At 42.3% G+C, this 27104-nt stretch overlaps 1 protein-coding gene across 2 annotated transcripts; it reads left to right on the top strand.

Moving 5' to 3' along the window:
- On the top strand, positions 1-26242 carry SLC16A4 (solute carrier family 16 member 4). Of its 2 annotated transcripts, XM_044672298.1 has the most exons (8): positions 1-376; positions 9295-9427; positions 11363-11506; positions 11652-11813; positions 13848-14309; positions 17139-17350; positions 18209-18302; positions 25846-26242. In XM_044672298.1, exons 1-8 carry the CDS (start codon positions 293-295, stop codon positions 25995-25997), a joined length of 1443 nt encoding a protein of 480 aa, XP_044528233.1. In that variant the 5' UTR covers positions 1-292; the 3' UTR covers positions 25998-26242. The 2 variants fall into 2 exon arrangements, with proteins under 2 accessions (XP_044528233.1, XP_044528234.1); XM_044672299.1 differs by lacking the exon at positions 13848-14309 and having other exon boundaries at positions 4-376.
- The last annotated feature ends 862 nt before the right edge of the window (positions 26243-27104 follow it).

The following is a 27104-nucleotide window of genomic DNA, read 5'->3' as shown; positions in this document are numbered from 1 at the left end:
ACTACATGTAAGTCAATTTAACAAAAAGATGAACAGGACTCTGGAAAAGTCTTATACCTGGTAAGTTAGTGTAGACAGAACAACACTGATCACAGAACCTATGGTATCAGTTCAGAAATAAAAGAGAGCAAGTAAATTGGAAAGCTAATGGGTAGGTTGCCGAGTACCACTAAGAGGAATGGGACTTAAAAGCTTTCTCGAGTCCAACTGAGGCTTAAAATACTAATTGGGAAATGGCCATTTTCTTACAGGATTCTCTTTAAAAGTGAGAAAAAAGGTAGAACCGATCGTGATGAGGAAGGAGGCAAAGTTACATCCTTATGCTGAACCCCATGACGGAGGATGGGGATGGATGATAGTGTTTCATTTCTTCCTGGTAAATATTTGTGAGATTATACTTCTTCCTTAGCCTCCAGTGGGCAAAACATGAGGAAGTCTCGGTCTAGGGGAGGCATGGCATAGGGGAAGACAGGGTCAACAGGGAGAAATACTAGGTTCGGTTTCTCATTTTAATCCAGAATGCAAAAAAAATTAACTTTTTGTTTTTTGAGACCAGAAGAACCTTAAATGACCTAAAACAGCCAACTATTATCTGCTTGACTCTAGCTTCCTGGCAGTTAGGACATGGAGATGTCACACAGTGAGTAGGGCTACTTCTTTTCAGGGAACAATATAAAGGATGCCACAAGAATATTCAAAGAAAAATTATTTTTGTGGCAAATTTTTATTCCTACCTCCCTTCACCAAGTGTGCATGCAGGATAGCAGCATTATGGGAAGTGGCAAAGAGAGAAGTTACTTAGTGAGTTGGAACTAGATTGTCAATATTCAAAAAACATCTGCAACCCAGTTAAGAAAAAACTTACTAGGACACTTGACCTTTCATCACTCTGATCTTTTGCACTGTTAAAAAGTAACTGGACTCTACATACACATAAACTTTTTTTTTTTTTTAAACCTTACCTTCCATCTTAGAATCAATACGATGCATCAGTTCCAATGCAGAAGCTAGGCAGTGGGAGTTAAGTGACTCACCCAGGATCACATAGTTATTGTCTGGGGCCAGTTTTGAACCCAGGATCAAAGAATTTCCATGTGGCTTTAGGATACAATTAGAAAATAAAATAATGCTCAGATCCAAATGGCCCAAGAGTAAGCAGGCCACAATGTATTTAAGAAGCAAAAAGTCCAAGAAAAGATTCTCCATAGTGAATACCAGAATTTCCTCTGCAGGGTAATCACCAGCTGGCTATCCTCTGCTTCTCTTAAGGTTAGAATGAAAGGAAATGAACAGCAAGGAGGAGAGGTGTTCCTTGAGTGGGATCTTCAATCAATGGGTCTTCATCTATTCAACAGGCCAGCACTGGGCTGGGTCCTGAGGATGCTAAGGCGAGATGGCTCCAGTCTTTGTTTTCTGCCAGGGAGATACAGGCCATACACAAAATGAACAGCGAGGAGGGCTGGGCCTCTGTAACCTTGGAGGCTCAGGAAAGGCATTTTTTTGAGGAGGAGTTAGCCTTCAGCTGAAGCCAGCAGAGGTGAGCCTTGGGGCACAATCCAATATGGCAGACAGCCTGTGCACAACCTTGGAAGCTAGAGATGATGTGCACAGGAGCAAAAATAAGGTCTCTTTGGCTATGGCACAGCGTAGGAGACAAAGTTAACATATAATCAGCTTGGATAAACAGCCCTGAGCCAGACCTCCAGGGGTTTTAAATGCTAAACAAAGGAGTTTGTATTTCAGCTTAAAAATTATGGAAATCTACCAAAGCTTCCTAGAGTAGGAGTGTCTGGGTCAAATCTGTATGGACTTCGTTTGGCTGCTGGAAGGAGGAAGGAGGGACTCTGGGAGAATGATTAGGAGGTTATTGCTAAATTATCTAGGAAAGAGTTTTGACTACTTTCAGAGACTCACAAGATGCTTGGGAACTAAAAGACTCGATTTAAATTGTCCTTAGAAGAAACATTGTGTCAAATACAGATTTCACTCATTTTCCTCTTTCCTGGAGGGAAGAACCCCCCCCCCCCATAGGATGTTACAATTAAACTTCATAAATTGTATGATTCTAACTAAAAAAAAAAAAAAAAAAAAAAACAACTTGAGAATTTCCCCCTCCATTTTCCTTGACAACTTAGAAAGGCTTAAAATGATATCCTACTTGAAAAATAAACTCATTCCTTCTCAGGAAAAGTTCCCCAAAGGTATTTTATAGTTTGTACGGTACAATCACTTTCATGCTGACCCAAAACTTTAAGATCCTGCTGACTTCATCTTCAAATGATTGGCACCATTAACTGGTCTTGGTGCTACCTCTCAGATGTCAGGGATGCCCATCTGGAGCCTCTCCCAGTTCGGAGGGACCAGCTTAAGGACCAGATGGTGAAGCAGTGTGCCAAAAAGCTAAAGTGGGGAACAGTTAGGTTGCTGAGTGGATAGAGAGCCAGGCCTGGAGACAGGCAGTCCTGGGTTCAAATTTGACCTCAGACACTTCCTAGGTGTGATTCTGGGTAAGTCACTTAACCCGAATTGCCTAGCCCTTACTGCTCTTCTGCCTTAGAAACAATATATAATATTGATTCTCAGAGGAAGGTAAGGGTTAAAAAAAAATACTACACTAAACTGACAGATCATGCCACTGAAAAGGAATAAGGAAATATGTTGTAGCTGCCAACATCAAGAGAACTGGCTTATTCATAAGTAACCCTGAGTGTTCTTTCAAAAATGGAAGGACTATTCCCAGCAGCTATTCCATTGATGCTCACCTAACTGAAATACCAGGAAATAGAAAGTAAGTTAAACAGAGAATCACTGCTAGAGAGCTGCCAAGCTAAAATGAAAACCTCACTACAGAAAGAGCTGCTAGGGCCAAGTAACCATTTTTCTGGAAGCAGGTAGAAAATGCTCATTTAGCTGTCCTATAAATCAACAGCAGGAGGCAAAAAAAAAAAAAAAAAAGAATAAGTGCAGCTGTGACTCTCCAACTGATTCGATAATAACTTGGGGCAAAATGGCAAAGAAAGACTAGCCTCAACACGGGGCTAAATGTAAGCTGACAGCCACAGGAAAGCATTTTAGTATAGGTGGGCCCAAATGAGCCACACAGCACTTTCACAAGAATATGTGGGTTTAAGAAAGGTGGTTTAGGTCACTGACACCATTGATTTCCCCATTCCTTTCCTTTTATTCAGCGAGGGACCCAGCTCATTCCTCTGTAGGGTCCACCCAAAACTGCCATATTTGTAGCTCCATTTTATGGGCAATCAATCCAAGAGTGCATATCCTGATCTGGCCAACAGGCATCCTTCAGGGACTCAGAGCTCTAAAAGAAGTCCAAGTTAGAGATTGGGTCTATCTGAGGGTCGCCTACAGAAAGGTGTTAGTCTAAGCCAGGGGTCACAACGCCATATCTGGCTCCACCTCCGGACCAGCCAGTCCGGGCAGAGCCCCAGGATGTGCCCCAGGGGGCCCTTCAGCCCCTGCCCCATATTCCAGCGCCTTCCCCCTCCATCCTCCTCCTTCTGCAGGCGGTTATGGCTGTCACGGCCAAAAAGGTTGCCAACCGTTGACTCTAAGCTGTGGAAGTCAATGAAATTGCCATGATTGCTGAGGCAACTGTAAATGGGGGTTGGAGAGACCATACTTTTGAGTTCTCTTTTATAAAAAAATTCTGAGACCTGGAAGGCAGCCACTCTAAGCTCTAGAATTCTGTGATTCATTATCTGCTTGCAGGATAATAGATATACCTTCTTTCGCTCAGGAAAGAAACGTATCACCATTTTAAGCATAAACTTTAACTTGGCATTCTAAAGCTTCACAACCTTTCCCCACGTCACTTCACCCTATTTCCTTATACATTTTGCATCCTGGCCAAGCCTTACTACTGACATTTATCTCATTAAGTCTTGGTTTCCCTTCAAGGCTCTGCTTACTTACCATGTCCTGCATGAAGTCTTTTGTAGTAACACTCTGGCTAAAATAACCTCAGACTTCATTCTGGATTCTACTCACAGTTTACATACCGACTATTACAGTGTGAGCTTTGTGGACAGACTTGTTTTTATCTTTGTATCCCTAGAAGCTAGTACAGTGTCTTATAAAAATAAGAACTTAAATGTTTATTGAACTGAGTAGAGATCATCTTAGAAACCAAGGGAAGTGAAAATATCAAGCGGGTTATTTGAGCATTAAATACTGCAGAGATGTTGAGAACTTAAAAAAGGCTCTCATGTGATCATTAGGAAATCATTAGTGACCTTCAAGAGCTGTTTCAGTAAAATGACAGTGATAGAAGCTAGATTTCAAGTTAGTTGATGGTGAGGAAGTAGAGGCAGCCAAGGGAAAGAAAAATTTGGTTGCTCGCCACAAAGAGTAGAAGGGTCAAAAGGAGGCATTCCGTTTGAGGGTGCCTTAAAATATATTTATTGGGAGATGAACAGATCCAGTGGAGAGGGAGATAACTCTTGCAGCTGTATCTTGGAGGAAGGAAGAGACAATGTGTTCCAAGGACACAGTAAGGTAATTCGGTCCATTCTCTTGGGGCAGTTGTGAGCCTTTTCGCCCTCTTCTGTACCTAGTCCAGTTTGTCAATGACCTTTCCTAAAATGTGGCATCCAGAATTTGAATCTTTGGTTACAGGTGGGGGAACATTTCTTCCACTGAGTGGGGGTGAGGGGTGGGAAGGAGAGAACTGACAAAGATGTTCAGGAAGCCCTCATCAGGTGTCCTCACTTTCACAGAAATAGAACATCTCAAGGATTCAAAGCTACTAAGCAGCCACCTAATCCAACTTGTAGCCAATGAGATGCCCCTCTACAATATAGCTAATAAATGGCATTAGTGAAGACAGAGACCGTGTCTTCTGTTGTAAGAGTGAGGGAAGGTATGCAGTTTGAAGCCTGAGGGAAGAAGGTTTGGTGCCAGTAGTCATTCTAGGGAAGGAGATCCTTAAATATTTGAAAAGAATGCTCATGTCCCCACCAAGTTTTCTTAAAGAGAAACATCCCTAGCTTCTTCCTTCCATCCTCTTATGAAACAAGTGAGTCTTTTCACCATCCTGGTCACCCCATCAACTCCAGCATATCCAATATCTTTCCCTAAAAAGTGACCCCCTAGAACCTGGCAAAATGTTGCATGCAGAGGATAGAGTTGTGTAGGATTGTCCTACTCTTCACTCTGGAAGCAGTATTTCTATTGATGAACCTAAAGACTGCATTTGCTTTTGTGGGGCTGGCCTGTCACCTTTCTGACTTACAGAACTTGCAGTCTTAAAACTTCCAAGCTTTTTCTTATGAACTGGTCTAGCTGTATCTTATTCATCTTGCATTCATTCAATTGGTTTGTTTTTTTTAAACCCTTAACTTCTGTGTATTGGCTCCTAGGTGGAAGAGTGGTAAGGGTGGGCAATGGAGGTCAAGTGACTTGCCCAGGGTCACACAGCTGGGAAGTGTCTGAGGCCGGATTTGAACCTAGGACCTCCCCTCTCTAGGCCTGACTCTCAATCCACTGAGCTACCCAGCTGCCCTCTCAATTGGGTTATTTAAAAACCAAAACCCAGAGCTTTTTTTTTTTTTTTTTTTTTTTTTACATTTCATTAGATTCAACCAATCACAATTGCTTTTTGGATCTGAATTGTGATTTGACTTATTAGCTGGCCTACCCCAGCCCAAGCACTGTTATTAGATTTGTGAATGGCAGTTATGCAGGACTTCTCCTATCCCAGATGGTGCTTCAAAGATGATCAAAAGCAATTTAGCAATCACATCAGCTCTTTTAGTAGCTATATGGGATATTAGTCATTCAGGCCAAATGACCTGACTCATTCAAGACAGCAAGATGCTCCACACTTCCTTATCATGGATTTCAGTTTCCTGCTAAACAGATCATTCTGTTTAGTGAAGAAAACAGGAGCATAATAAACAGTCCCTACATAATAAGATTATGGGCAAGTGATGCCCTTCTAACCAAGGCTCATAGTAAACATCTGAGCTGAACTGCACGAACACTAAAGGTGTCGGAAGCAGGCCAGGGGTATATGCTGGTGGCTTCAAGAAAGGTTCTCCCCATTTCCCGCTCCCTCCTTTCCTCTGGTTCATTAACAAATTACACAAGGTGCTAGTGGGTGTCAGAGAAGTCTGTTCTCAGTGGCCCTAAGGTGGAAAGGATGGGAATAACCCTTTGTTTGTCAAAATGGTTATTTGATGGGATGAGAGCCCTTGCATGTCAGCATATCCCTGGGGCCACCTCAGGAATACAGAATTGCCTTTAGTTCTAATAGACTGTTAATGACAAGAGACCACGGTCCAAGTATTCAGTGTAGACTTACCAGCCAGAGAGACAGAAAATGTCAGAGGTCTGGTGAGAGAGATTTAGCTCTTCTTCCACCTATTCACACTCACTTTTCTAACAGAATCTGGGGTGGCATAGAACATTGGTTCTTAGATGTCATCTAGGCCAACCCTCCCATTTTACAGAAGTGGTTGGAGGTGGGCAATAAAAGAATATTCTTAACATGTGAGGAAGTGGACCTCAAAGAGGCATGGGGCACATGATAAGGAAATCGGGTAGTGCTAAAATTTGTGGCAGAGCCCTAGCTTGTGTAGCTGGGCAAGGAAAGGCCTAAAGTTTAGCACCTAGGGAAAGAAAGCTTTCATTACTTTTGAGTAAGGACAATACTCTAAGCCCCATAATATCAGCAAGTTGTAGGTGGAGAAAAGCTGACCCAGACCTGTTTCCTGAACCAGCAGTCTCCAGAAGGGTATATAAGCTATCCCCTACAGTGAAGCTAAGTCATCTCCAACCATGGATACGTTAGGAAGATCTGTAATGCCCAGACTAAAACAACAGGAAGAAGTGGTGATCTACTTCTCAAAAATGGAGTAGTTGCTCAAGTTTGGGATGGACAGGGATTGTTTTATAGTATTAAAGCCAGTATGCTTCAAGAACAGTGGTGGTAGGTGGCTCAGTGGATAAAGAGCCAGGCCTGGGTTCAAATCTGGCCTCTGATTCTTCTCAGCAATATGACCCCTGGGCAAAGTACCCAACCCACCCTCATTGCCTATCCCTTTTCACTCTTCTACCTTGGAACTATATACAACACTGATTCCATGATAGAAGGCATGGTTAAAAAACAAAAAACAAAACCGTCACTACCTGCAATCATTTTAGATTTTACCAAGGGAAAACACAGATGCAGCTAAGGATATGCAAACTACATAAAAAATAAACACAAAGTAGTTTGTGGGGAGTGAGGCAGAACACTGGCAGCTAAGATATTAGGAACAGCCTTCTGGGAGAGGAGGCAGCACAGGTAAGCTGTGAGCTACACATGGAAGAGGCAAGAAGAGGCTATTAGATGGCGCTGTCCTTTCCTTCTCCCTGTTATCTGGTTTCTGGGGTACTCTCCCACTTTTCCCTAGGTTTATGGCACTTAAATCAGTCTATCCGTTACCCTGCCATAATCCTTGAGGACAGCAGTGACAAACATGACTCTCAAAGTTCCAATTTCTCAAGTTAAGTCTTCCATTTATAGTAACCTGGACAGACGCAATTATGTCCCAGAACCAATGAAAATCACATCCAAGATCTAGAATTCTGGAAATAACTCCTTCCTCATCACTTTACCCATGAAATCACTACATTATAAAATTACCTCCCTTCTTTCCAAGACTCAACTTAGACTACATACCTCCCTCATTGAAGACTTCCCTGTAAGTCTTTTATGGGTAACAAGAATCAGATTATCACAAATTTAGAACAATGACCACTTAATTTCTTGGCTACAGGTTTTTTTTTTGGTGTGTGTGGGAATGTGTCTAGCACACAAAGAAATGCAGTTTATTACCCCTCCTTCCCCTCAGAAAAAAATGGAGAAAGGGGAAAGGAACCCTACCCAAGTTTGAAAAGAAAACTGGTATATAGTGTCTGAAGCAAGAGGTACTTCACATGTATGCCATCATGGCCAGTCTCCGGTCAGTGCAGAAAATAAGTGAATGAAGATGTAGAACAAGGTGCATATCAGAAGGGAATAAGATACATTCCCCTCCCCACTCACTCTTGGAGCTTGGTGATTGCCCAAGAATTCAAAGATAAAGCTGGAATGAAGTTAGTCTGAACCTAGTGTTCAACAGCTGAAACAATGCTAAAAGGTCCCTAAATTATGCTCAGCAAACACAAGCCTGCTAGGGAGGAGGGTGGAATCATCCCTGGAAAGGAAGTCCTTCACCAGCAATGCTTTGAGCTATGAATCAAGATCATCTTTAGGTTAAATACCACTCTTCCTTAAAAGTTAATTGGGATGGGGCAGCTGGGATTGAGAGTGGATTGAGAGCCAGACCTAGACAGGAGGTTCTAGGTTCAAATTTGGCCTCATCCACTTCCTAGCTGTGTGACCCTGGGCAAGTCACTTGACCCCCATTACCTACCCTTACCACTCTTCTGCCTTGGAACCAATACACAGTATTGATTCTTCATTTTTATTTTTGATGGTTTTGAGTATAGCCGTTTATTTTTTCTTTAATCTGTTACAGGTAATAACAAATTTCCACATAAGTTTTCCTAAATTATATGATTGAATTTCTCTCCCTCTCTCCCTTCCCCATAGTATTGATTCTAAAATGGAAAGTAAGGTTTTTTTTTTAAGACAATTAGAAAGAAGTCCTTTTACCTTAGGACTGAGCAAGATGAAAAATGAATTATCTAATTCACAAAATTAAAATAAGTTGTTTCATCTCTCAAAGACCTTGGGACAGAACTCACCTTAAAATTTACAAGCAGGAATTAATCATTCAAATACCCCTGATCCTGAGCTAGAAGGGATCTCAAAGAACATGGAATGTATGTTCTCTCATTTTACAATAAGGAAGCTGAGGCTCAGAAAGGTCTTTGCCCTAGGTCAACACAGCTAGTCACTGGCAGTTCCTCTGACTCCATCCCTGCAAAATCAATTAATGATTGAGAACAAACTGGGAACTAGACTCTCTACAAATAACAGCCTGAGCTCTCAGTGTCCTAGAATATGGGGCTGGAAGGCAAATCTGAACCAAATCCCTGACTTTACATCTAAGGAAACTGAGGCCCTGGGAGCTTAGTTTGAATCTTTGCCAGGACTCAATGTTCTTTCCACCCTTCAGCTCTTGTTCTGTCCAAGTTTTCTTCAGAATAAAATATACTAGCTCTTTTGACTGTCTCTTATATTGCACAATTTTGAGTCACTTCATAAATACTTCAGTTTGCCTCTGGGGATTGCAAAGTTAAGCTTAGCCATTGACCGGAACTATCTGTACTGCTTTGATTTAGGTAAATATGCTTCTAATGGGACTGACCAAGAACTTTGCAATTTTCTTCGTGGTTTTTCAAGAAGAATTTGGTGGCACTTCAGAGCAGATTGGCTGGATCGGATCCTTAATGTCATCATTACGCTTCATTGCAGGTATTCCTCAAACAAACAACTCAGGGCCTTTGTCAATGGGTCGATGCCCCATGCCAGCCACCCAAGGCTGAAGGAAGACATTGGGAAGGGTGCTTTTAACCTGAGAAACGTTTACTAGAATTCACACTGACTTATCAACTTAAAGTCCTTTCAAGTCGAAATAGACTTCATCCACCTACCATTTTGAGCCTGAAATTAAGTATAGTGCCCAATTTCAGGCCCAGCATCTAGAACCACTAATTCTGTCCTTGGGTGCTGGGTATTTTTTCCAAACCCTGCAATGTAATTCATTTGGAGCAAGCATGGTTTGGCTGGCTGAAACTTACTGGGTCAAATCATCAAGATCTAGTTTTGTAATACCATTATGTTCAACTATACTCTCCTAGATCTATCACTCATCACTTTTAATTCCAAGACACAGATTGGTGTAAGAGGGAAATTTAGGTATTTTATAGATATGTATTTAAAGTGTGGCCGCCAGGAATCAACAATTCAGGTTGATTCCGTAATTAAATCAGACCTAAGTCAGCATCGGGTTAAGGCACTTTATTTACAATCAGGAAGGTAAAGGTATAGGAATAAAGAGAAAAGGGAGAGGCTAGTCCAAGTCTGCGGAGGCCTGGACTAGAGATTAGGTTAAAAGGCTAAATAAATGAAGCTGCAAGCCTCAAGGCCTAGCAACCAGACAGGCTAGTGCCTGCTTAAGGCAGAGTTTGGAAGCGGTCTAGGTAGGCCAAGGAAGTCAGCCTAACTTACCCACGTGACCATTCAGAGGGGAAGCTGCCTGAAGGCTCCTCCGAGATCTGTCAGCACCATGTTCAGAGCTGGAACTGCCTCTACAGGAAGTAACCAACATACTTGAAGAGATAGTGTCTCTCCACACTTCCCGTGGGTCCACCTCTAATTCAAGTGGACAAATGGCAGCCTCTACACTGATTTGGACTGCCCAAAGGGCAGTCCCTTGTTCTTGATTTGTTACTTATTGTCACGTGTGGGTAGCTCGGCTCCCCTCCCCACTACGGAAGTGCCGTCATTTCTATGCCTAGGTTAAGTACGAGTTTAACTAGGAATGGGCTAGAGCTAATTCTATTTACACATTGGACACTATAATACAACAAATTTGTTGGGAAAGCACATCACTAATGGTTTAAAATGAATTTTCACTAACCTGGACCTCACAAGTTCACCAAAACCTAGCATGATATGAGGGATGGATTGGATGGAAATAGGGAGGACAGAAAATGCCATTGACTTTCTATTCATGAAAGACAGCTTAAGAGACTGCCTTCATTTTCCCCATAAAATAGAGGAGAGCTAGGTTTTTGCTCCTGATCACTAGTAATCTACCTTTTATGCCCAATTGTTTTAGAATCCCTATCAATTTCCTCAACTTCTCCATTACCAAAAAACCCTTCATTCACCTTCTGGAATCTTAATTTCCTTTGAGCTGTTGTCCCCTCTTTCTTTTGCCTCCTCCTAAATGCTAGTGCTCAGCTTTTCAACACATACTACAGAACAAATGGTTAAAAACACTTCAGCCAAATCTCCTCTGAAATACTCTTCTCATTCAAATACTTCTCCAAACTCTCATTGTTCTTGATCTCTCCTAATACCTTCATAAAACCCGCCTCCCCTCAACCCTACTCCAAATGGAGTTCTAAAATTCAAGTCTACATCATGTCTACATCCTGAAATACAATAGGGTAGCCAAGATTTTGAGATCATCAGACAACCCACATAGGTATCATTTTATCTACATGCATATGCACTTTGAAAGCAACAGGCCTTAAATTTTCCTTCAAACTCTTCATCCTAGAAATCACAAAAAAATGGTGAAGCTGAGCACTTTCATTCCTAATTTATCCTACAACGTTTAATATTGTCTTAGTTTGAAGAATAACCTCTCTTTTAAAAATCTCATTCTCTTTATCCAAGCTCCACTGGGTGCCATATTATGTGAAAAAGTAGGAGAGAAGTTTACTTCCATTCTTGGTGCTCTCCTTATTTCCACTGGATATTTGATCAGCAGCTTGGCCACAAGCATCTCCTTCCTCTGTCTATCTATGGGACTTCTCCCAGGTGAGTCTGAACCTATCCAATTTGCTAATATTAGCCAACTATTCACTTATGTCATATATTGCTTCTTCTCAGGACCACTGACTCACATGCTTGTTTTCAATGGAAGTGAATGTGATTCCAAGTTTTTGCTTTTGCTTTTCTTTAGGTTTGGGCTCTGCTCTCTTATATCTTGCAGCTCCTCTGATGCTTGCTAAATATTTCAAAAAACGACTAGCTCTTTCAACTGCCATTGCCCGCTCAGGGATGGGGCTAACATTTCTGTTGGCCCCTCTAACAAAAATTCTGATCGACGAATATGATTGGCCAGGTGAGTCACCCCAATACTGGCTCTACTGACATGTTCAATTTTGTTAAGACTCAAGAATGCATTTTTTTTAATACAATCTTTCTCCCTTAGTGACTTGATGGCTGGATAATAGTTTAATGGGAAATGAGTAGGAGAAAGGTCCTTAAAAAATTGTCTAAAGTAAACAAGGAAATTTCCTACTCCCTAGAGATGGGCCTAATGGGATAGGTCTCTAAGTATCCACAAGGCTTACCAGCAGGCATCAGAGGCTTTTAGAGCTCATTACCAATTTCTTATTAACTAGCAGAGTTCAGTCCTCGGGAAACACTATGTAACCGAAACATACAACAGTGAAAATGACCAAGCAAAAAAGAGCATTTGATAGTTTCCGATACTTTTTTCTTTATGATTACTGATAAAGGAAAAAGAAAAAATGAATCCTAAGCTTAAAGAGAATAAACAAACATTTTAGCTATTACTGCTCATAAATTTTATAAAGGGAAGAAAAAGAGGGTACATGCCCACAAGCACAACCCTGGAGAAGGAGGAAACAGCCCCTTATTCGTGGGGAAATAAGACTCCAAATACAAGATGTAAGCAATGCTGTCAGCTGCAGGCATGTGCCATGGTTTTGCTTAACTGTTTTTCTTTATTATGAGGAAAGTCTCATGGGGAATTTGCTGATGTAAAAAACAAGGTATCCATCAAACTGAAACACCCAGGGGACCTGGTTCGATAGGCTCAGCTCTGCAAAAGAGCCTCATTCGTGATGCTATGTTTTTTCAATAAGCATTCTCCAAAGGGAACTGTAACAGAATAACTAGTACCTGGTATCTCTAAAACCATTGCACAAAATTAAGATAGTGAATTTTATAGTTCTCCTCAATCTATATAAGGTCCAAAAATTCTGGAACCTGTTCACTAATGCCACATTGTCAAAGTCTTCTAATATGCTCCTACCTCAAAGGATTTAGAGGGGAAGAGTTGTGAAGTATCATAAAGTATTAGTCGAAATATTCTCCTCAGAGTTTTCCTTTTAATTATTCTTTAGAAAAAATAAATATCTGTCTCTCATTCTTACTTCTTCCTAAATTGAATCTCTGTTACCATTACACAACACATGACTCTGATGAAACCTGCATTGCATAAACTAAGACTTCCCCCAAATCAGATCCCTGACAGATCTGGCCAAGATCACAAACCTACATGCTTTAGTCTCTGGTTATAACTCTCATATTAGTACTAAAGGACCAGGTGCCATAATACATTATCCAACTGAAGAATCCGACCTATTATTCAATTCAATTTACACTAATTCTCACATGTCTATCATGTGATAAGAATGTATTTTGCCACTAATGGAGAATACATAAAATGATTTTCAGTAATCCTTACATGCAGCCACTTTCCATTTACCCTTCTGAATTCTCTTACCTTCTGGCACCCTTATGGCTACCCCTCACTTCGCAGTTATCGATTACAGATTATCCTTTATTATCACACCTAGTTATCGATTACAGATATTCCTAGTATCATGATTCTCTGCCTAAAAACTGAGCTCTCACTATATGACAAGATTAAAATAATTTACAATAAAGTATAAATGACACGTTTTGTTTAAATATACTTAAATTTTAAAGAGTTTTTTAAGTGCAAAATACTTTCTAATTAGTAGAATATAGAAATTTTTTCCCTTATTCTTAGCTATTCCAGGCTTTTGAGGGAAGGAAAAAAAAAAAAAGAGGCTTATTTTGGGCCCTTATTATCTGGTCTCTAGAAAAGGGATTGGTGGGGAGGGATGAAGTAAAGGAGAAAATCATTTCTAAGCACCTTCGATTATCTTTTTTCCATCCCTCTTTCACTTTCTAGAGTCCCTTCTTCCCCAAGGGCAACCATCAAATTATAATTTCAAGTTACAAAGAATTTTTTAAATCAGCTTTGGGGGTAAGGCTATTTCAGCTCAAAATGTTTAACAATGAAATCTTTATCAAACCTATAAGCAATATGAGGAAAGGTTACATTTAAGTTACAAAATTAACTGCATTTTCTATTTAGGTACCCTTCTAATATTCGGAGCAATCTCATTAAATTTGGTACCCTCTAGTATGCTCTTACGGCCCATCAACAACAAAAGGGAAGGCAGACCGAGTATGAGAAGGCCAGATGCGGTCAGCCCACTGGAAGCTCCATCCAGCAATGACGGACGGCGGCCTCCCACTGAAAACTGCTTAGTCAGTGAGGATGAAGAGACTGTTCAAAGTGTAGCAATCTCAAGATGCCCAGACGACGAGGAGGTCTTTAGCAACGAGCCTCAATGCTATGATAAAAATGCTGTCTCGGGGACCCACAAGCCGCTTGTTGATTTCTCCTCATTTAAGAACCCTTTATTTTACCTATTCACCTGGTGTTTCCTATTTGGCCAGTTAGCATATTTCGTCCCTACTTTCCATCTGGTAGCCAGAGCTAAAACTCTGGGGATTGACACCCTGGATGCCTCTTATTTAATTGCAGTGGCTGGTAAGAAAAATTAAGATTTTAATTTTGGGGAGTTGTTTTCCGGGTTCTTACCTTTATAATTAAAAGGAAAGATAAGCTTAACTCTATAAAAAACTAACCTGTCATTTTCTGAACAAAAAAAGCTTATAAGAAAGGAGGAGAAAAGGGAAGACTACAAAAGAATAAGTTAAGGCTTAGAAGAGAGTTCTTAATATCTGACTTAAGATTTTCCCCAAATATAGAGCTCTAGAAACTATGTTATTAAATAATGAGTTCCAGTTAGTCAAGCCCATCAATGTTTATCTGGAGCTTATGTGCCAGGCAATCTGTTCAATTAGCTACTAATACCCATTTATAACTAAATATTTTCTGCCTTGAATCATTACGTGATTTCTCATTGACTTAGGATAGTCCAATACAGAATTGTGGAATTTTGGAGATGAAGCTACTCAGACATCCTCTTGTCCAACCTGCCTCATTTTAGAGAGGAGAAAACTGAAGTCCCATTGCTATCAGTGATTTGCTCCAGACTGGTTAGTGAAAGAATGGGACCAGTAAGACCACAGGTCTCATGATGTTCAGTCCAGCGTTCCTTTCCTTAAACCAAGATAATTAAGCCCGCATAGTAAAGGCTTGCTTTATTATCCGCCCAGGCCTTTTATTACTTATTAGCCATATGACCAGAGATAAGTCACAAGCTCTTCAAGACTATTTCCTTAGCTGTAAAAGGGGATGAAAGCTGTACTTACCTCAGGTCTGTATGTAAAACACGCAGCAAACTTTAAATGATCGTATGAAAAATAATTGTAGTATTGTAAATGTTCTTTATAACTCACCTACTCACTGATAATTTTCCCACCTGTCTCTCTGGGAACTGTAATCAAATCAATCCAGTCACTGCTCCTGGCAGGGTATACCAAACGATTCTTCTATGGCTCCACTCGCTATCCCTGTGAGTTCTCAGACCAAAACGCTCCTCTCTAGCTGCCACTTCCCTTGGGGTTTTCTCTTTCTATTAGAATGTAAGCTTCTTGAGGGCAGATACAAGTTAGTTTTTGTACTTATAACCCCAACAGTAAGCAAAAGTTATGAGCACATAATAGCTTTAAAAATGCCCTTTTCCCATGTACATTTTGTATTGGCACATATCAGAACTCTCTTTGCTCCAGCAAAATCACAATGGTCTTCCAATTAGAATATGAAATAGTATCCAGAAATGGCAATTTACCAAAGCCATTAGTGAATAGGCAGGACTGATAATTCTAATAATCATCTGCAAGGCTGATTCAATAATAATTATTATCTTAATGACCCATACCCTCCTGCTTTGGCTGCTCCTATATGATAATGGTTCTATTTCAAGGTCAAAACAAGATTAATATACACTCACAAAGAAAAAAACAATCCCCATAAAATGGCCAACTAGCTCATTTACTAACCTACGTGATGCTGCCTCTCATCTCCAAGGCCTTCCCCAGTGCTGGAATCTTTCCTCCCTGCTGCCTCTTGGTATCATTAGCTTTCTTCATGGTTCAGCTCATCTTCTCTCACTTGCAAGAAGGAATCCTTTCCTGATCCCTTTCCTTGTTATTGCTCTCACTGGCCTCTTAGTTTTACTGTTCTCACCACCCTCAGAATATCTTTTACTTCATTATCTATGCAACTGTTATATCCCCTCAGTAGAATGCAAGCTATTTGAGTGAAGGGCCTATTTTTTTTAATAGTCTTTGTAGTCCTAGTGCCCCAGCACAGCACTTTGCACAGAACAGATTCTTAGTAAATATTTGTTGAACTGATTTTTCATTTATTTTGTTTACATTCAGGCTTTCAATAAACAACTGAGCCACACAAAAATGGGTCAACTGTTGATAGGACTCCTCTTACTACCTATATATGAAGCTGATATAAAAAGTGTAGTTTGGGGGCTTCTAAAAAACCAGTTTTCCTAGAGCAAGTTAAGTCCTATGTTACATCCAAACTAGAAATAGTTTACAATAAAAAAAAACAAACCACATGCTATTCAGATTTCTTTCTATGAACCTCCTAATCTGAATGCCTTGATTTTACATAAACTCATAATAGGGTAAAGTATTTCAAGAGGAAAGCCTATGAGGTTCTATTAGTCTGGAAAAAAAAATAAAAGAAAACCACAAATGCAATTGAGGTTGCAGCCTCCCACTCAATGCACAGGAGGTCCCACTGAAGGAGCCAGTGTTCTGCGAGATAACGTACTTCTGGTTTCTTACCACGGCCATGCTGGAGATATCCTTTACCCCAAAGTATCTGCAAGTGACAATGACATGCAGCCCACAGGAAACCAGGATAGGTTATCAACATTTTATAACAGGTCTTAAGAACGAGTCTCAATTTTCCTTTTTATAAAACTTTATTAATTATATTTTAACAACCTTTCCATCTCACATCCCAAGCCCAACAGGACACTGGCTGGAAGGTTCTACGGGCTTCCCCAGAGTCCTGCTTCCTTGTATTCCCTTACAGAGAGGATCCCTTTGGGGTGGGAAGGCTGGGTTAAAGGGAGCTAACGGGTATCCTGAGGCATCCTTAGAGGTGACAAGAAGTGACTTTCAATCAATGTGGAAGAGTTCTTCTTAATATATTTCACTGGGTGTGTTTAGGGCAGCTACGTGAAAGCTGGGTAGGGATGGACAAACAAGTAAAACGAATTGGTTCTCGGTGGCTCCCTTCCCAGGATGCTGCTACATTACTCACCTGGCCTAAAGACCGAGTCAAATGCTATCTGCAAAGATGTTTCAGGTGGTCACTCCTTTCAAAGGAGACGAGCAAACTGGGTCCAGGCTTTCATGTGGATTTTCTCCGATGCCTCTCCAGGTATCACAGAGACAGTCATGCAGCCACTGTCTGGATGGGCTGCTGACCAAAACTGGATCAAGAGATACAACTACTACAAATCTTACCTCATCCTCTGTGGCATCACTAACCTGCTTGGTCCTTTAGCCACCACATTTCCTCTCCTCATGACTTATTCCATCTTCTTTGCCATGTTCTGTGGCTGTTATATGGCAGTGGTGTTCCCTGTAATGGTGAGTAGACACATTCATTAGTTAGGAAAAACATCCAGGAAGGACGATGTTTTACTGTAATCTCCCTAAACAGAAGGAGGTTAGAAATTGATCTGGTGGCCAGAGAAAACTGCCCTGGGACCTGCAATAGTTAAGCAGACCCCCGTCAGGGATCTGTCCAGTCATCCATCGTGGGTGAGATTAGAGAACGAGAGAGAATTATTCTATCCATGTATGGCAAGGGAGAAATTAAAGAGAAAAAAGGAAAACTCTGAAAGAGCCTCAAGTCTGTTTTTTTTTTTTTAAACCACCCCAGAGGCACCTTGAGTCCACTTTGCTTCTATGGCTTCAGATAGGCGGGCCCTGACAAGATATAAAAATGGAGATATTGGTGGGTTAGAAGGGGTATTACCTGTCCTTGTGTGCCAGTTTTCCAGTTTCAGGTAGGAAGCCCTGAATGTCACTGCCCATATACCTTGGCTTCTCTCTGTAGACAGTATCTCTAGCTGTTAGCACAAGAAAATGTTATTTACAGCAGCTTCGAATTGGCTTTAAAATCTCAACTTCTCCGAGTTGATTACTTACCAGTCATTTGAGACCAGCTGCTTATTAGCTCCACAAAATGGGACGTGGCACCTTGGAGGTAAACAGTCTTCTTTCAAGGATTTCCAGGTGGCAGCTCTTTTTGATGAAATACACCCCAGAAATCTGGCTGTGATCATTCAGTATTCAGAGCCATGAATCTCTGAAAATATCGTTTTAGCCCTAGTGTAAAAAAATATATTTTTTTTGCTTTTCACAAAACTTGGGATGACATATTTTTATGTCTTAAGAAACAATTTTTTACATACTCTAACAAGGATGTTCTGATTCTGACAGGTTGATTTTGCTGGGAATTATTCACTAAACAGTTTTTTGGGATTTTCCGCCTTTTTTGCTGGACTGGCTGTTCTTGCTGGACCACCCATAGCAGGTAATTATTTACCTTCTAAGTGAATCAAGAGCCAGGAAAACATTGATGCCTGTCTAAGTTTCTATCCACAATCTACCAAAAAGGAACTGTTTCATTTCTGCCTCATTCCCTTGTCTTCTTCTTACTCTCCAAATCTGATGCTCCACCTTCTGACACTAGGCTTGGACAGATTCTCCTCCATCTGCAATGCTCTCCATCTGTCTCTTGAAGTCCTTGGCTTTTTTCAAGGGTCATTTCCTATGGGAAGCCTTTACTATTCACCAAATGTTGATGGCCATTCTCTCCTCAAATTCTTTTTTTCATTTATTTGTGCCTCTGCAGCACCCCCCACATTAAGAGGCTCCACTGAAGCCAGGGACCGTTTTTCAGCTTCTTCCTCATTCTCTCCTTTGTACAGATACCTGTGTATCTTATGCCTACATGTTTAATAAATGCTTGTTGAATTAAATTGAGTCTCCTCAAGGGAATAGGTTTTGGGGGAAAGAATTTGGCACAACGGTAAGAGGCAGATATTCGGGTCCTATTACCCTAATTTCAGGGCTTTTCAGAACTTCATGGTCGCAGCTTCCTGGGATCTTGTGGGAATTGCTAGACCATCACTGAGACAGTCTTCCAACAGCCAGTCTCTTCTTTGCCTCAGCAGCAGGGCCATGTGGAAGGTCTCTCTCTATCCTAGTCATTCCACAACTTCATGAGAAATGGTGGATGACGTTTCATCTGGACTTAAAAGATTAGAACAAAATGTGGCAGGGAAGCAGGCCCTCCCTGATGAATGTGGAAAGTTAAGCAGAATGACGGCAGGACTATGCTTAATTCTATTAACTTCTCAAGACTAAAAATCCAACTTTATACTTTGCTAAAGAAACTGCAACCTAAAGTAGGGGCAGCTGGGCTAGCTCAGTGGATTGAGAGCCAGGCCTAGAGACAAAAGGTCCTAGGTTCAAATCCGGGCTCAGACACTTCCCAGCTGGGTGACCCTGAGTGACACATTGCCTACTGGTTGTGGCCCTATGCTCCTAGAATGGAGTCCCAGGATAAAAAAATAAATAAATAAATACTCACTGTTTTTTTTTAACCTAGCCTGAATATTTATGTTCTTGAACAAGATCAGCATATTGAGAGTTAAGAGTTTGAGGGGATATGGAACCATTTCTAGTGAATATGTTTGAGGAAGAGACAATATAACATTTTCCAATCATCTAGTAAAAATACAGCCACTAGAAACTCACTTTTATGCTTCTCCAACCATGACCACTATAGGAGACAAAGAGGGACTTGATCTTGAACCTCTCTTTTTTGACATGTGTAGTTTAATACTGGAGCCAGATTTCAGACTCTGTAAATTGAAGACTCAATAAAAGGCAAAGATCAAAAGGGAAATTATACAGAAGTTTATTTTAGCAGCAGTAGTTAATTTAGGAAACCTCTTTAAAGAAAAAGTTAAATATAAAAAAAAGAAGAGGAAGAAAAGAAAGGAAAAAAACAGAAAGAATAGCATAATGAAAATATTTAGAATGAGGCTGAGCAGTGAAATCATAAAAGATGTTCTAACTTCCAAATTCCATACCATTACCTATGGATGTATTTATTTCTAAAAATAAAACAAAAACCATGTAAATCTTAAATTCTCTCTTTTTTTTTCATTAGGGAAAGGGATAAGGTTATTTATAGAAAGTAAATATTTATGTAAGGCTCTTTGAATCAAGGGGGTTGTTAGATTTAATTTCACTTTAACTACAGCAGCTAAAACAAAATTATGTTAAACTCTTCTTCCTGTACTGTGACTGCTAATTGACTGCAGTGCTGACCTGATTACAGGCAGCTGGAAAAGGAGAGTCCTCAGGCATCTCTTTGGTCTTTTAATTCATCCCTTCTTTCAAATTATAAAATTAACAGGGAAGGCTTTTGTTGAACAGTGGTCACATTTGTGCCTCTACATCCCTACTCCAGTCACAGGAATAGTAAACCACTGACTGACTATAGGTAACTGACCATTGTAAGATAGTCTTAAATTTTAACTGCCCTAAGAATTATCTATGACAAAATACCAGAAACAAAGCCAAAGGTGGGTCTCTCCACTTTGGTGCATGTTACAAGAATGTTCTCTTTCTTGCTATGACAACCATAAAAAGTCAAATTCTATCTCAAACTCTCTAGGCCGCTTTGAATGCCACAGAAGACGGACCTTCCCCCGTGATCCCCAGTCAGAACACTAATTTATAATAGCTTACCAGAATATTCATTTTTCTCTTTCCTGTATGGAAGTAAAACTGGGCAAAAAAAAGTTAATTCTTTATCACTTGTCTCAATTCAATGAGGGCCAACAGAGAGTGTGGGAAATTGTAGACATTGCAGAACTACATTTATTTAATATATGGTTTTATAGGGTGTCCATATAGGCTTTCAAGGATTTATAAAAATTATATTTTAATTTCTTAACCATGGGTATAAAAAAGGAAGTAAAATCATAAATCAGAAGTGAACTGAAATTTACTGATGGGAAGTGCATGAATACCCCAAGGGAGACCCATCGGTTGATCATAAAAATGAATTTGATATTGCTGACCATCAATCTTTCTAACCCCTCACAAGTCAATTTTATTCAGAAATACGGGAGGAAGATCTTCAGTGAGATGAAAGTCCATTTCAGGATCACTCAAAGACGTCGACCCTGAGGTGGACTTCCCAGGCCCAGCCCCTGGGTCAATCCCAAGAAGAGACGTCCTTCACCTGAGCGAGCCTCCTCTGCTGCCTAGCCTATGGCCTAACCTCTCCAACCTCAGGACACTCTGCACTCCCTCTGCTCATTCACCTTCCTAGGAAGTCTCTACCGAATTAGGCAAAGCCAAAATGAAATGTGACGCCTTTAGCACACCTGGCCAGGCTATGAAGCAGTCACGGAATCCTAAAAACAAAGCAAAGGAGGAAGTCAGGAGGTGACTTACCAGCCATTCCTCATCCTGCACATCTGTGGCATTTGAGTATCCTCAAGCTGCCAAGAGCTCAAATTTGTTTCATTTTTCTCATCAAGGGTTGGTATTAAAACTCACCTGCCAATAGAGGATAAAAGTAATTTGTTCCCAGCCCCCCAATTCAGTTATGGTGTCCCACAACAATTAGATTATTCTGCTTCCTCACCTTTTAAATATTTTTCTTCTTTCTGAAATATTATTAAAAAAAAAAAACCCAAACATTCACTTAGGAGGCAGTTAGGTGGCTCGGTGGGTAGAGTATGAGGCCAGAGATGGGAGGTCCTGGGTTCAAATCTGAACTCAGACACTTCCTAGCTGTATGACCCTGGGCAAGTCACTTCACCCACCTTGCCTAGCCCTAACTGCTCTTTTGCCTTGGAACCAATTACACAGAACTGAGTCTAAGGCAGAAGGTGGGGGTTTAAAAAAGAAAGTCACTCCTCTGTTTACTGAGCCCGAGTGAACCCTTCCAGGAAGGAGCCGGGACTGCAGACACTTTACTTTTCTCCTGGGAGTTAACCCCGAGTTCCTTCCGGGTGCCCCCATAGCCAGAACAGGCTGAATTTAGCACCAATTCTAACTCCCCACAGCAATTCATTCAAGCATCAAGAACTACGAATTACAATCCACGAGGAATCTGCTGTTCTGAGAGGTCCTGGGTTCCCCCCCATCCGAGGTGCAGAAACGGAAGGCTGGCTGCCGAGTGCTGGGCATTTTGTGGGGGGGAATCCTTGTCGGGGGACACGTGGACGAGCCCCCCAAAGGCCTCTCCCACGCGGAAGTTCTGCCTCTCGGCGAGGGAGAGCGCCGCTCTACAGGGCAACCTCGAGAAAGGCACTTACACCTCCTCCCTTGATTTTCCTTCTGCAAGATGGGTGCAATTTTGATCTGGGATTGCTCTAAGAATCTGATTTTTTTTTTTAATTTTAAAAGTAGAAGCCCACAGAGTCTGAACAATTTGTCCAGGCAAGAGTGGCATTCGGGGCCACCTCTCTCTTGGGATCCCGGTCCCTGTGGGAATAATGGCGAATGGGCCACGGTCTCAGGAAATCATGAACTCTCTCTTTTGCGAGTTAGTTCCCTGATCCCGATTTGATTCTCAGGCGTCAGAGGCCCTGGGGGTGAATCCCTGCAAGGCCACTCATTAGCCCGGTCTGGGCCTCGGCAGCTCGGCTGTAACACCTGGAAGGAGGACGAGGCCGCCTTCGAGACCCTTCCGGACGGGCCACCCCGGGGCTCGGCCCTGCCCCTCGGGGTGCCCGGGAGCCCCGCTCTCTCACCCACGCAGGCTCTCACGGCTCTTACCCGGACGGCGCAGATGCTCCCTCAGATGCCGAGCCTTATTCTGGCGAGCAGAACGTTTAGAGATCCATCTGGGCGGGGCGCTCTTCGCCTCCAGATATCCGCTCCCCTGCCGCTCCCCAAAGGGCCGAGGAGGACGGAGGCTCGCGGCAGCATCCCCAGGCACCGCCGGCCCCTGCGCGGGAGAAGGGCAAACCGTCAATGACTTTCTTTGTTCTTAAAATATATCCAAATCCCATAAGGCTCTGCGGAAGTCTGTGGATCCCTCCATCTAAATCCAAAGCGCCCACGTGTGTACAGACGACTCTTCTGCTGGCCCTTATTGGGGGGACGAGGGGGGCTCCTGCTCCCAATAAACATCAGAAGTCGCCTGGCCACGAGGTCGGAGCAGATCCGAGCAGGGCTCCTCGTGCCCCCGGGCCCCACGGGGCGACTGTCCAAGCACTAAGGCCTCAGGTAGGCCTCGGAGAAGATGGCGGGAAACAAACACCACCATAAAATCCTGTTTTTAACAAAAGCACAACTGGCGGTGTGGCGTGAAAGCGGCGGCACACAGCCCCGTACCACGGGGCAGAGACGAGGAGGGCACCCATCCACGGGCATGCCAAGGAGCCGGGTGCGAGGGATTTTAAAAGGCCTCACGCCTTCCAAGAAAGAATCAAGTGCCACTTGTAAAGCGCCAGGCTTTTCCGTTTAGGCTGAAGAGGTGAGAAAACGAGAATAGAAAACGGGACTCCCCGTGAAAGAAATGGAGGATGCCTCAGCCCAACACTCCATACCACTCCATAAAATTCAACCAGTATTTATTCTGTTCAAGGCCCAAGGCCCTGGGAATCCTGAGGCCAACAATTTAATAAAAGGATTACTCATTTAAGACTTAGGTGGTTCAGCCCATCCTTTGGAGAACTTCTGCAGAGCCCAGGCACGCCGCCCTCCCTGAAAGGTCTCAAAGCACTTCACTTTGGTTCACCAGGTGGGGCCCAGTTTCACTCCCAGACTTTAAAGTGTTCTGGATGCTGAAATCCGTTCCTTTCCCTGAGCATTAGAACAGCATCCGAGCCCCACGGCCCCCAACAGTCCAGTCTGAAACAGGACCGTGTCATCTTCTGACCCACAAACCCAACTCTGCAGCCCGTGTCTCTGGCACTTCCCAATAATGATCTAGAGCTCGTTTCCTGATTCTGCCAACAGCGTCCGTGGCATTCCCTGTTCTTCTGACAGATCTGCCAAGCTGATCTTACTGCCTCGTTACGCAGACTTGGCAGTACTCCTCGACCTGCTATTCTGGGCAGCAGCGTCTAGAGAGCCAGACAGGCCTCAGTCGTTAAATGAGACCGAGGAAAGGCACCGACAGTTTGTTTGACCTCTTTTTCCTACACTACTCTCTGAATTAACTCTCTCCCAGAACTACCTGCCACCAAAAAAAAACATTTCGGCTTTACTTGGACGTATCACGTGGCTGCCTTCCTCGTGAAAAAAAAATTATACAATGCCTGATACTAAGTTCTTTATCTTTTTTCTTAGTCTTCCCAATCATCTTCATTTTTATTTATTTTAAATTCTAAACCCTTACCTTCTGTCTTAGAACCAGTGGTGGCAAACCAGTTAGAATGGGGACCACATCAGCAAGACTTTAAATCTTATAGTCTAGTTTGGTCATGATCAACTGGTTAAAGGGGTCTTTTGTAGGATGGGTTGAAAATGGTTCTTTCAATAGCAACTTAATCTTTCTTTTTGTAAGGATGTGGAAGGAGTCAAAGAAGGGGGGGAAAGTAATGAATAAAGAAGAGTCATATTTCATTTAAGTTTTTTAAATTTATCAATTGTTTTACTGTAAAATCTGAAACAAAAAACATCTTTTTAAGTTGTTAGTAAAACCAATTAAAGGAAAGGAAAGAGAAATAACCAAACACACTCACTGTGTGAAAAAAAGGCGGAGTCTTTTCTTGACATAACAGAGTTGTATTGTGTTTTTATAACCACAAACACAAAATGAGGGCCTTTAGCTTATCTGTGCCACTTCTAAGTTATTGCTAGCAAAGTTCACTAAATCCAAGTTTCTTTTGGCAACCAAAAACATAACTAGGATGGTCTTCAGCTGCCCATTCACTTATAAGTTCCCTGGAGAGCTAGTTTATGGATACCAAATAATCAAGATTTTAGAGGATCTCAGTAATAGTGAATTTGTGTATTCTTTTGAGGGCCCCAATAAACTACATGTCTCCTTCTACATTCCAAATATTTTTCATTGTTGTTTTTTAGTCTTGTTTGACTCTTCATGACTCCACTTGGGGTTTTCTTGGCAAAGATATTGGCGTGGTTTGCCATTTCCTTCTCTGATTAATGGGGAAACAGAGGCAAATAGGGTTAGGTGCCTTGCCCGGGTCACGTGATCAGGAAATGTCTAATGCCAGATTTAGCTCTGAACTCACAAAGATAAGTTTCCTAATTCCAGGTCTGGCTTCCTATCCCCTGAACCGCCTGGCTGCCCACCAAAGAGATAACTATGGACAAAAAATGGAATGCGGTGGCCGAGGGACTCCCCTTAGTGAGCCCCGAGGATGTGGACCACAGGAGACAGCCAGGCTTTCCAGATGATTCAGGAAGCCCCCCTCTCCCCGCGGCTCTGCGCAGGAGCTGCCTGGCCCACCCCGCCACGCCTGAACCACATTCAGGGTCACGGAATCTAATCGCCCCATCAAGCCATGTTGTCTACGAGACAGAGCTTTTCTCAGCGTCCCCCTCCTCGGCTCAGGGATCTGCTGGGTCAGTAGAGAGAAGAACCTCCCTGCTATAGACTTTAGAATAAGGTCCTATCATGGGCCAAGCTAAACATCAGATTTCTTAAAAGAAAGTTTTCATCTACGTGGAATTTATTTTAAGTATATTTCCATTCAAAAGGACTCTCAATTGGTCAGTCTTATGGAATAGAGAAATAGGGGTAGCCTCTCCATTTCCATTTCTGGGGTGCTCCACCCCTAAGCATCCCATCCTCCCGAACTCTAAATGCTGACGGGCACGCGGCCAAACCCAGAAAGGGTCTTTCTTTGTGCTTTCCAGTGCCACCCCCTGACGTCGCTGACATTTATGGGGCTCGTGTGTCGTTTTCAAATTTGAATCCCCCTTTCTTAAATCTCCAGATTCTGAGGGATGATTTGCTTGAGCTGATGAAGGCTCCGGGAGACCCCAAAGGAGCCAGACTACGGTCTGTGCCTGAAAGAGGGCCCAGCTGCTTCTTGGAAGTCACAGAAATGTCTCTTTCTCCCCAGGTTGGCTCTATGACTACACCCAGACCTACATCTACTCCTTCTTCTTCTCCGGGACGTGCTTTCTGCTTTCGACGGCTTCTCTGTTCCTTGTGCCCCTGGCCATGACATGGGTAAAGGGACGAGCTTCGCAGGAGGCGACAGCTCCGGCTTAACAGGATTCACACGAAAGCCCGGAGAAACCCCGAGATCCTGGAATGGTGTTGGGGAAGGGTGATCTCTATTTAGACAACAAAGCAGGGGAACTAAATTTTCAGTGACGGTGCCAGTTCAGGTGCAGCTGTTTAATCCGACCCGTGTCCGTGTGGATTATTTTATCACCACAAGACGGCTCCAAAATCAATCGTCCTGAAGTTCAAATAAAGGGTCAATTGGATCTACACAGAACTAGCCAAACACACACTCCTGGTGTTTCCCATTTTTCTTTTTCTATCTACTTGTAAAAAGATTTTAATATATTTAAAATGGGTTCCCAGGTTATTTGAAGGTCTTTTCTTCCCGCAAAGCACTATCATTTTCCCATAAAATGAATCAAGAGGACCACGAGCCTAGCTTGAAATCAGCCGTGTTTCTCTGGAACCAGAAGGGTGGCGCGCACGTTCTGGCTTCCTGGCTCATTCAACGTCCGCCACACTGGGTCAGCGAAGTTTGCTGACCAGATCTTTTGGCGGATGGTTTCGGGGCTAGATACGTGGGCCACATGGCCACTAACTAATCCTGCCACAAAATTAGTAGTTGACAGAACTATGGCTCCTCTTCCTTAGAAAGCCTTCTGCTTTGCAGGAGGAATACTTCCCTAAAAGGAGAGAAAGACTTGGAGAAATCCCTCTGGGATGGCCTTGGAGGCCTCTGTGCTAGGAAGCAGAGCTCGCCAAGAATGTGGCAGTTTAATTCAGATGCCTGCAGATATGGCAAGTCTGAGATAAGATCCACTTCTAGAAAATAAGGAGAGGGAGGGCCTTTATCTTAAGTATTTCAAATTCCTTCTTTTTCCTTAAGACATCTCAAGAAGACAGAAAGGAATGTGCCTGTTTTGCTGATGGTACCAATGAGTCCCTGCCCTTCCTAGGAAACTTTCTGGAGATGGCCGGGGTCAAAGGTAGAGGAGACAGCAAAGCTATCATAACTCAGGAAGCAGAGATCCTGGGAAGTATCACAGGCCTAAAACCCGCATAAATGCCATAAAACAAGTTCCTCCTTTAAGGCAATGACAGTCAAATTAAATGCCCAAAGACCTTCCAACAGCTTTAAACTGATCCCCA

Source organism: Gracilinanus agilis, chromosome 4 (genome assembly GCF_016433145.1).
Source record: "Gracilinanus agilis isolate LMUSP501 chromosome 4, AgileGrace, whole genome shotgun sequence".
Lineage (NCBI taxonomy): Eukaryota > Metazoa > Chordata > Mammalia > Didelphimorphia > Didelphidae > Gracilinanus > Gracilinanus agilis.
Note: the sequence above shows the minus strand (reverse complement) of the source record. Positions and strands in the feature narration are given on the sequence as shown.

Coding starts and splice junctions, on each gene's coding strand:
- SLC16A4 (XM_044672298.1), top strand. CDS start 293: ATGAGGAAGGAGGCAAAGTTACATCCTTATGCTGAACCCCATGACGGA. Junction 377..9,294: donor TAGTGTTTCATTTCTTCCTG/GTAAATATTTGT, acceptor GCTTTGATTTAG/GTAAATATGCTTCTAATGGG. Junction 17,351..18,208: donor CAGTGGTGTTCCCTGTAATG/GTGAGTAGACAC, acceptor TGATTCTGACAG/GTTGATTTTGCTGGGAATTA.